We start from the raw sequence: 11,025 nt of genomic DNA, 5'->3' as shown, positions 1-11,025 counted from the left end.
AACAGGACACTCAAACACCGCGCCGATAAAGACACCCGTCAATCAACCGTGGATCCAGGGTAGACAGCAGTCAACGTGACGAGAAAATCGCAAACCTCTTTTTACAATGACAACGCCAGGCACTATTGCCAACTGTTCTGACTTAGCAACTCCATTTTCCACTTAATTACAAAGGGGACTTTTATAGAGTTCACCTTACTCTTGGTTACAGATGTTCTTTTAGTCGGTTTTGCTATGTGCCTATGTCTCAATTGGCTGTCAATCAATTCACATAAAAGTGTAACTTTAGTTTAACTAAATCAACTGACACATAAGAAAATCAGAATGAACTGAGGCATAGACAGACCCTAAGCTCTTGGATAAAATTCACATGGTTTTTGCTCTAACCTCAGTTTGGTACTACCTAATTTCCCTTCAGAAAAATAGAAATAGCTGAATATATATATATGATGAGCTATAGCTGACAGAGTTCACATATTTATGTACACTTTACATTCTTAGGAACAAACCACACGAAATGCAACAGCAACATACACCACTACCTTCAACATAACAAAGAAATAAAAAACAGACCTGCTAGCCACTCACTTAGGCTCCCTCAGTCTTCCACATCACGCAAGGGCCCTTCTTCTCGCGATCAAGCGGCCGGATCTTGCTCATCACACGCCCCATCATCGCCATCGCCTTGATGCTCGGGAAGTGTCCGCCAACTCCGAGTTCTCCGGTTGCCACGCCAGGCTTCGCTGCTGCTCGCTCTCTCTGGTCCGGATCTCCATGCGGAGCAGGGGAACCACCACCCACACACCATCTTCCTACCCAGGAGTGGACGCTCCTTGCCTCGGCATGGTCAGCGTTGTCAGTGTCGGGCATTCTGCTTGCTCCTCCAACAGGACAGCAGTCTACACTTTTGGGCCTCTTGGAATCGGGGCTTCCACGAGGATCTGCGACATCGTGGCGCAGACGCTTGAGCCATCTGTCGCTTGGCTCGGTACGCGCTGGCGATTCAGTTGTGCTGTTGGGGGGTTGATTTTTCGTCCTGCTTGGTTGAAATGGCAGGGGATCCAAGTCCATGGTTTCGGTATTGGGCTTGCTGGAAAAATCTTGATTGACATTGAAATTACGTAATCTGCTTTCTTCATTGTGTCTTGGTGATCCTTTGATGGACAGAGTTGCCAGCTGCTCATTCGCTTTTTCTGCGCAGCAATTGTCCTGTGGTACATTTGTTCGTAATGCAAATATCAAATAAGAAGTTATGAATTAACTGATACAGATCTTAAACTACAGATGATATACTGCCTTAATGAAGTGCCATATCGAATAGCATAAAGCAATAGGTTAGAAGGTGCAGACTGCGCACAAGCAGAAAAATGTAGTATTACACAACATAATTGCATGATCAAAGCTGATGATGACAAAAGTTTCATGAAAGAAAATAAACTTATGAATTCTATAAATTCACTCTCATATATTTAAAAATAGTTCCAAGAAAACAGTTCCTCATAATTTATTTTAATGCCTAATACAAGACATTAGAGTGATACACAAATTTAACAGTGATACTCCCACAGTGTTTTTACTTCAAAATTTTACTTTTTAAAAACTTCAAATTTGTTACTTTCACTGTTACTGTCTACAATTTTACATTAACATGTAGTACTACAACTATAATCATTACAAAAAAAAATCAAAATATAATAAAAAAAAAATCAATAATTATGAATTTATCGGCAGTCTAACTGAAAGTTTGACAGCATAGATTCTAGGATGTCAAGTAAATAAGAACATAGGTAGTACCTTTTCTGCCAACGATAAAGTGATACCTGCAAAACGTCAGAACAAAATTGTGAGTGATACAATTGAACTGATACTTCGTACTTTGCATTACCAAGAAACATGCTATGACGCAACAATGACAAGATGTGAGTTATTGCTATGATTATGTGCTAAAAGATGCTCTTACATAATATTGTATTATGTTGGAGACTATCTCTCACCTGCTGACAGTTTTGACACATGTTGTGTCTCACTGTGCAACTTTTCAGTTTTAGGTGAGAATTGTTTTTGAGCTCCTAACAAATGACTGTCAATATTTGGGCCATACAAGCAAACTCCAACGCCACTAGAGTTGGAAGGTGTTGTCAGCATTTCAAATAAATGTGGAACTTTTTCTTTACTGGAATCTGTAAATTCCTCCTGTGGTTGTCTTTCATCGAGTCCAGCCGGCGTTCTCGACTTCTGATTCTGAGACACCCCTCCAACACTTTGGCCCTTCTCATTGAGTCCAGCCGGTGTTCTTGACTTCTGATTCTGAGAGGCCCCTCCAACACTTTGGCCCTTCTCATTGTATTCTGAAAGATTGAATGTCTTTTCACCAAATTTGCAGAGTGGCTCCAGATTTGGGTTTGCAAAATAGTGACCTGCATCCTGCTCATCTATTAGACAATCTAACAATGAGTTATTGTCAACTTTTAATTTCTTCCCTGCATGATCAGAAGTGATCCAGGTAGGATCTTCTCGGAGACGGATGATGCCTCCTGCAGGTTTGCAATGATCCCTGACCCTGTCAGTTTTTCGATGAGACTGCAGCTCATACTCCTGATGTGATAATTCCATCAAGTCAGAGGGAGCCACATTTAGAATCGGAGTTTGTTGTGGCACAAAAAGATCATCGAACACAGTACCAGTGGCATACTTTCGTTTTGGATTGAATATCCTGTCGATTTTTTGATTGATTGGCAACATAGAAAACTGGTTCCAATGTGAATCAAGGTTCTCGTCTGAGTTCACAAGTTTCTGAAAAGTCAATGGTAGATCTGGAAGCCTGCAAACGGAAAGTGTTTCTGAGACTACTCTCTTAGCATAGAAACTCCTATCTCTGAGCATCTGCATTGGAGAAATTTGAAAAGACACATCTTGCTGTTCAATCTTCTTCTGTTCAGCTTCTTGGCAAACATCATCCCCCACACCCCACATGTTAGAGTTTAACTGCTGCATATTCTCCATTGAAATTCCTTGGTAATTTCCTCCTAACATAAACCTTTCAGCCATGCTAGATTTCTTAAGCTCAAAAAGTGAAGCCCCAGAATCTTTTGTGCAAGTGCTATTGTTGGCTTCCTCGAAAGGACTACAGTTCTTGCCATATGCACTGCTGCTTGCTCTGGTCCAGCGTGCCATCCACCCAGGATTTCCTTTGCCCAAACCAACCTGAAAGTCTTCTTCCTCATCGAATATATTCCTGGCACAGCCTGACATGATTGAGTTACTAGGTATAAAATCAAGTAGTGTTTCTTCACAAGTTTAGAGTACTTCTGCAAAAATCTGTCAGAGAAAAGATAAATATGAGTTTACACACTGAAATCCTAAGTCAATCCAGACAAAAGAATGATGCACACATCAGTTAGAAATGAACACAAGAAAGGATCAGAGTACAATTGATATTATGTTAGTTTCCATGTATGAAAAAGTAAGGTGTGGGAAACATTCCGACCAGAGAAAGTGCAACAGGAAGAGGAACAGTTTGGTTGAATACAGATAGCGGGAAATACTTTATTCTAAGAGCGAGCATGATTTCAAGGAATCTACTATTGTTTTCCCAGAGGCTCTAGTAAAACTTAAAATCTCTTAGAAAAGGGGAATATACCAGAAATTGTTGCAAAAGAAGAAAAAACATCTAGCACTCAGTTTGGTGAACGCAAACTAGACTGAACTCAAAGGACTAGGAAAGGTCCAAAACCATTATAGCAAAACGCGGTAAGACATGCTTGAAGCCATGATCAGTTAACAAGAGCAACTCAACCAGAACCCTATACTACAGTCTCAAAAGGGTGATCTATACTGGCAAAAGTATTATCATCTTACCAAGTCCCAGATGACATCCCTATATCAAAATATCCTGGGGCAAGAGGAGCTCCACAGGTCACAGCACAACAAGAAGCCATCCAAAGAATGTTCCTTCTGATGTGAGGCTGGAGTATTTTCTCTGGTACTAACCTGCTAGATATGATGGACGGGGTACCACTACCCTTCCTTGCCAAAAGTCCAAAAGGCCGTATGGTCCGGAAAAAAGATTCCAAAAAGGCCACGAAGCTACGAAAGGAAAGTTTGTCCTGACACTTAACTGATAATTTGTCCTGATTGTTCATATGCAGAGAACAATAATGTGAGAGGATTTTACCTCAAAAAAAAAGGTGAGTGGATGGTGTAGTAGAAATATATCAGGGTTAGGGTTGGGGTTATGGCATGATGACCGTTTGTAGAACACTTATAACTGTATGGATTTACTTGAGAACGTGCTATGGTTACCTTGGAAACTCTGAGGATAAGGATCGTAGCTCGGTTGGCTGTGGCAAGTGGCAACTTGAGCAACGTGGTTTGTCTCATAATATACATTGGGTTAATGTGCCTATGCATTACATGATGTCAGGTGGCTCCAATGCTGCGTCAATGCGCCTAAGCAATCCATGGTTTCAGATGTACTCCGTAACTGCAATGGTGCAACTGCGCAAGGACATGAGACCTATGTACGCAACAGAATAGGCGCGGGACATCTAGAATGGAGGATAAACACAACACAAGCAGATCAAACAGGCACGCCACTCAACTCTGAAATTTGGAACAGATAGTGGGAGAAATTTACCTTGCCAAAAGCAAGCAGAGGAGACGGATGTGCGCACCTTGAGTCTCTTGTGATGTGAGAACCACAGCAGAGCAGCAGCAGCAGGAGGAATTGGAGAAGGGCGAGATCTCGGGGAAACCCGATCAAGAGAGTTGCTGCCTTGGCTCGCCTCGATTAGCAAGCAGCGGCCGCTCAATCTGCGCGGCGACGGCGGCGAGGATACCCTGCCTGCGAGTGCGAGCACCCACTTCTCCCCTCCTCCTGCTCCTGGCCAGTTGTCCAAATGAAGGTGAGTGGATTGGGAGAAGAAAGGAGGTTGGCCGGGGCCTGAGAGCAACCGGACACGTTGATGGTACTCGTCGTCGGGAATCGGGGGCGAGGTGGAGACGTCGGACTGCGACCGGCGTACGGCCCGGGGGGTGTGAAGGACACCTGGCGAGCGATAGTCAAACACGTACAGCACGGCCATGTAGCGGATCCGCTGAGCACATGGTCACAGTGGGGAGTAATTTCGGTTAGTAATATATGCCATGTTACTGGTCTAAGTTATTATCCTCATAATGGGTAGTAACTTAGGGCATGTACAATTGTGGAGAAGACATGCCTTCTCTTAGCCATCCACGTCATCTAGAGAAAGCGATAGATATCAACGCATTATCCTTTCATCTGATCCAATAAATTAATGATAATTAATTAATTAATGGTAAGAAATTAATTCGCTAAGGGAAGACAAATGGTACAACGCATAAAATAGTCATCTCTTATTTTCTAAGGGATCATCCCTTAGCTAAGGGAAGACAACCTTCTCTTTCTTATTTCTCTCTCCTCCAACTAAGTAAAAATCCTATGTGGCAGCTCCAAGGGAAGACTGACGTCATCCCATTGTACATGCCCTTATATGTGGTGTCATGCATTGTATCATTTATTATGTTGTAGACTCATCTTGCCTTGAGGTGTGTGATGTTATGGTAACATGGCTAGTTACCACCTCACTCTCTTTCTTCATTTATTAGCATGACATGTCACCACAATGCCTTGAGATGTGTGATGTTACTAGCTATGTTACTCCCACTATGCGCAGTCTAAGTAACAATATTTGAATATCTTGGCCCAAGGTACTAGTTGATTGGGTCTCATTTTCTCTCTCTCATTGGTGCATGCGGTCCCTTTCTCTCTCTCATTGGTGCATGCATTCTCTTTCTCTCCCTCATTGGTGCATGCAATCCATTTCTCTCCATCATTAAATAAAATTATGCCTTAGAGGTGGGGGTTATGGACAAATAGTTTTTGGGAATATGACTTACACTCTAGGACGGAGGGAGTACCATGATACGAATACCCCCTTAAAATTCATCAAGTTTCAAAAAATTGCGAAATAAAATTTTGGATTTTCAGAAGATGTGCTTTTGTAATCCCTAGAATTTGGAAAACCAAATTCGAGATACACACGGAGAAACAAAACGAATTAAACATGAATAGTGTCACAAAATGACAAAGTACAAGATGACACTATTTACATTGCATTTTTTTTTCTATGTGTGTATGTGAAATCTGGTTCTAAAAATTCTAGACAATGTAAACATAGTGCATTTTGTGAACGCCTATAAATTTTTTTTCATAAATTTCTAACATTTATAGATTTGAATTTTGACAGGTTGTCTTATGATATTATATGAGGTGTGGTATCACTAAATAATATCTTTCTGGCAAAACACGGATGATAAACCAACTGGTTGGAGCATCAGGGCAACCCCAAACCTGTCCCCCATCCGCGAACAACCCCATTTCCCCATCTTGGCCCCAAAATTGGGGCCGGTTTGGGGGCCGACAGTCTGCACTCCTCTTGTGTCTACGTGGGGCCCCGTTTAGCCACACAAACCATTCTCATCTGCCCCAACACTTCCTATCTCCGGAATCGGAGTGCCGCAGCCACCACTGCGACATGGCTATGTTCATGCCGTCGGAGAATGATGTGAAGGTAGATGCGGCTGAAGCCACTGTCTAGTACGCAACACAACAATCGGTGAACCATCAGTTGGTCGCGCATCATGCACTGCTCATGCTCTACACGAAAGTATTGTCCGAACCCATGGTCGTGCCATTCCTCCCTCATCGGCCCTTCTCAAAACATGCCATCAATGGTGTCTTCGCCAACATAAGGCTTTCTACCGGGAATGGGTTACAGCCGGTGCCAAGCCGGTTGACCTCATGCAACGAGTCACTGGATATCAGCAACTCTTTTCCCACCAAACCTTGATCTCAACGCCACATACGTCCCCGACCAGTGGCTCGCCGATTTGGGTAGCATGGTGGTGGGCAAGGTGGGTATGGAGGTGAGCATGGGGTGTTCATTATGGTGCGCAAGAGGAATAGTCTGATGTTAGAGGAGCGGGTTTATTTGAAGTTGAGCTTGATCAAGTGAACTCACAAGAAACACCTCACTAATAGGACCAGAACATTCATGAACGTCGAAGACAAGGTTTTGTGTGATGTGATACGTCTCCGACGTATCGATAATTTCTTATGTTCCATGCCACATTATTGATGTTATCTACATGTTTTATGCACACTTTATGTCATATTCGTGCATTTTCTGGAACTAACCTATTAACAAGATGCCGAAGTGCCAGCTCTCGTTTTCTGCTGTTTTTGGTTTCGTAAATCCTAGTAACGAAATATTCTCGGAATCGGACGAAATCAAGACCCGGGTTCCTATTTTCACCGGAAGCATCCAGAACACCCGAGAGCCGCGGAGGGGGCCCTGTGGGCCCCGGATGATAGGGTGGCGCGGCCTGGGCCCTGGCCGCGCCAGCCTATGGTGCCGCCGCCTCTTCGACCCTCTGACGCTGCCCTTCCGCCTATTTAAAGCCTCCGTCGAGAAAACCCTGATACGAACGACGAAACCCACAGAAACCTTCCAGAGCCGCCGCCATCGCGAAGCCAAGATCTGGGGGACAGGAGTCTCTGTTCCGGCACCCTGCCGGAGCGGGGAAGTGCCCCCGGAAGGCTTCTCCATCGACACCGCTGCCATCTCCACCGCCATCTTCATCACCGCCGTCTGCTCCCATGAAGAGGGAGTAGTTCTCCATCGAGGCTCGGGGCTGTACCGGTAGCTATGTGGTTCATCTCTCTCCTATGTACTTCAATACAATAATCTCATGAGCTGCCTTACATGATTGAGATTCATATGATGATGCTTGTAATCTAGATGTCATTGTGCTAGTCAAGTGAGTTTTACTTATGTGATCTCCGGAGACTCCTTGTCCCACGTGTGTAAAGGTGGCAGTGTGTGCACCGTGTGGGTCTCTTAGGCTATATTTCACGAATACTTACTCACCGTTATGAATGGCGTAGTGAAGTGCTTATTTATATCTCTTTATGATTGCAATGTGTTTTGTATCACAATTTATCTATGTGCTACTCTAGCAATGTTATTAAAGTAGTTTTATTCCTCCTACACGGTGTAATGGTGACAGTGTGTGCATCCGTGTTAGTACTTGGCGTATGCTATGATCATGATCTCTTGTAGATTGTGAAGTTAACTATTGCTATGATAGTATTGATGTGATCTATTCCTCCTACATAGCGTGAAGGTGACAAGTGTGCATGCTGTGTTAGTACTTGGTTTAGTCGTGTTGATCTTTCTTGCACTCTAAGGTTATTTAAATATGAACATTGAATTGTGGAGCTTGTTAACTCGGCATTGAGGGTTCGTGTAATCCTACGCAATGTGTTCATCATCCAACAAGAGTGTAGAGTATGCATTTATCTATTCTCGTTATGTGATCAAAGTTGAGAGTGTCCACTAGTGAAAGTCTATTCCCTAGGCCTTGTTCCTAAATATCGCTATCGCTGCTTGTTTACTTGTTTTACTGCGTTACTATCGCTACCATATTACCACCATCAACTACATGCCAGCAAGCTATTTTCCGGCGCCGTTACTACTCGCTCATACTTATTTATACCACCTGTATTTCACTATCTCTTCGCCGAACTAGTGCACCTATTAGGTGTGTTGGGGACACAAGAGACTTCTTGCTTTGTGGTTGCAGTGGTTGCATGAGAGGGATATCTTTGACCTCTTCCTCCCCGAGTTCGATAAACCTTGGGTGATCCACTTAAGGGAAACTTGCCGCTGTTCTACAAACCTCTCGCTCTTGGAGGCCCAACACCGTCTACAAGAATAGAAGCTCCCGTAGACATCAAGCACTTTTCCGGCGTCGTTGCCGGGAGGAAAGGTAAAAAGGCACTCATACTCCGGTTCCAGTGTAACGATACTTTTCTGGCGCCATTGTGTTTATGCTCGAAGATATTTCCTTTAGATCCTGCAATTGCATCTTTTTGTTTCTTGTTTACACTAGTTGGGCATAATGGACAACAATGAGCTTCTTATTCTATTTCCTGATTTAAAACATGGATTGTTTGATGCGAAAATTAAAAAACCTATGAAATCTTATTTGCATGCTCGGTAGTAATATTAGTATGAACGCTTTGAACACCATTGTTGATAATGATATAGAAAGTTCTAAGCTTGGGGAAGCTGGTTTTCATGATCTTTTTAGTCCCCCAAGCATTGAGGAGAAAATTTTCTTTGATGATACTTCGCCTCCTATTTATGATGATTATAATAGTGGTTTTTTGGTGCCACCTACTATGGAGAGTAAATTTTGTTGTGATTATACTATGCCTCCTACACTTGATGAGAATAATAATGATAGCTACTTTGTTGAATTTGCTCCCACTTCAACTAATAAAATTGATTATGCCTATGTGGAGAGTAATAATTTTATGCATGAGACTCATGATAAGAATGCTTTATGTGATAGTTACATTGTTGAGTTTGCTCATGATGCTACTGAAACTTATTATGAGAGAGGAAAATATGGTTGTAGAAATTTTCATGTTACTAAAACACCTCTCTTTTTGCTGAAATTTTTTAAGCTACACTTGTTTTATCTTCCTATGCTTGTTACTTTGCTCTTCATGAACTTGTTTATTTACAAGATTCCTATGCATAGGAAGCATGTTAGACTTAAATATGTTTTGGATTTGCCTCTTGATGCTCTCTTTTTCTTCGAATACTATTTCTTGCGAGTGCATCATTAAAACTGCTGAGCCCATCTTAATGGCTAAAAAGAAAGAACTTCTTGGGAGATAACCCATGTGTTTATTTTGCTACAGTACTTTGTTTTATATTTGTGTCTTGGAAGTTGTTTACTACTGTAGCAACCTCTCCTTATCTTAGTTTTGTGTTTTGTTGTGCCAAGTAAAGTCTTTGATAGTAAAGTGAATACTAGATTTGGATTACTGCGCAGTTCCAGATTTCTTTGCTGTCACGAATCTGGGTCTAATTCTCTGTAGGTAACTCAGAAAATTATGCCAATTTACGTGAGTTATCCTCAGATATGTACGCAACTTTCATTCAATTTGGGAATTTTCATTTGAGTAAGTCTGGTGCCCTTTTAAAATTCGTCTTTACGGACTATTCTTTTTTGACAGATTCTGCCTTTTATTTCGCATTGCTTCTTTCGCTGTGTTGGGTGGATTTCTTTGTTCCATTACCTTCCAGTAGCTTTGAGCAATTTCCAGAAGTGTTAAGAATGATTGTGTCACCTCTGAACATGTGAGTTTTTGATTATGCACTAACACTCTAATGAGTTTGTTTCGAGTTTGGTGTGGAGGAAGTTTTCAAGGGTCAAGAGAGGAGGATGATATACTATGATCAAGAAGAGTGAAAAGTCTAAGCTTGGGGATGCCCCGGTGGTTCACCCCTGCATATTCTAAGAAGACTCAAGCGTCTAAGCTTGGGGATGCCCAAGGCATCCCCTTCTTCATCGACAAATTATCAGGTTCCTTCTCTTGAAACTATATTTTTATTCGGCCACATCTTATGTACTTTACTTGGAGCGTCTGTTTTTTTTTTTTGTTTTGTTTGAATAAAATGGATCCTAGCATTCACTTTATGGGAGAGAGACACGCTCCGCTGTAGCATATGGACAAGTATGTCCTTAGGCTCTACTCATAGTATTCATGGCGAAGTTTCTTCTTCGTTAAATTGTTATATGGTTGGAATTGGAAAATTCTACATGTAGTAATTCTAAAATGTCTTGGATAATTTGATACTTGGCAATTGTTGTGCTCATGTTTAAGCTCTTGCATCATATACTTTGCACCCATTAATGAAGAAATACTTAGAGCTTGCTAATTTGGTTTGCATATTTGGTTTCTCTAGAGTCTAGATAATATCTAGTATTGAGTTTTGAACAACAAGGAAGACGGTGTGGAGTCTTATGATGTTTACAATATGTCTTTTATGTGAGTTTTACTGCACCGTTCATCCTTGTGTTTGTTTCAAATAACCTTGCTAGCCTAAACCTTGTATCGAGAGGGAATACTTCTCATGCATCCAA

General features: G+C 42.0%; 1 protein-coding gene across 4 annotated transcripts; it reads right to left on the bottom strand.

Annotated features, from left to right (window-relative positions):
• Nucleotides 1-473: 473 nt before the first annotated feature.
• LOC124649660 lies at nucleotides 474-4,858 on the bottom strand. 4 transcript variants are annotated; one of them, XM_047189252.1, is made up of 4 exons: nucleotides 4,637-4,858; nucleotides 1,995-3,318; nucleotides 1,795-1,820; nucleotides 474-1,209 (listed from the first exon to the last, which is right to left on the bottom strand). In XM_047189252.1, exons 2-4 carry the CDS (start codon nucleotides 3,250-3,252, stop codon nucleotides 589-591), a joined length of 1,905 nt encoding a protein of 634 aa, XP_047045208.1. In that variant the 5' UTR covers nucleotides 3,253-3,318; nucleotides 4,637-4,858; the 3' UTR covers nucleotides 474-588. The 4 variants fall into 4 exon arrangements, with proteins under 4 accessions (XP_047045208.1, XP_047045210.1, XP_047045211.1 ...); XM_047189254.1 differs by having other exon boundaries at nucleotides 4,674-4,858; XM_047189255.1 differs by lacking the exon at nucleotides 4,637-4,858 and adding an exon at nucleotides 4,303-4,341.
• Nucleotides 4,859-11,025: the final 6,167 nt, after the last annotated feature.

The sequence above is a fragment of the Lolium rigidum genome, chromosome 4 (assembly GCF_022539505.1).
Source record: "Lolium rigidum isolate FL_2022 chromosome 4, APGP_CSIRO_Lrig_0.1, whole genome shotgun sequence".
NCBI classification, from domain to species: domain Eukaryota; kingdom Viridiplantae; phylum Streptophyta; class Magnoliopsida; order Poales; family Poaceae; genus Lolium; species Lolium rigidum.
Note: the sequence above shows the minus strand (reverse complement) of the source record. Positions and strands in the feature narration are given on the sequence as shown.

Coding starts and splice junctions, on each gene's coding strand:
- LOC124649660 (XM_047189252.1), bottom strand. CDS start 3,252: ATGTCAGGCTGTGCCAGGAATATATTCGATGAGGAAGAAGACTTTCAG. Junction 1,821..1,994: donor TGTGTCAAAACTGTCAGCAG/GTGAGAGATAGT, acceptor GACGTTTTGCAG/GTATCACTTTATCGTTGGCA. Junction 1,210..1,794: donor CTTTATCGTTGGCAGAAAAG/GTACTACCTATG, acceptor AATGTACCACAG/GACAATTGCTGCGCAGAAAA.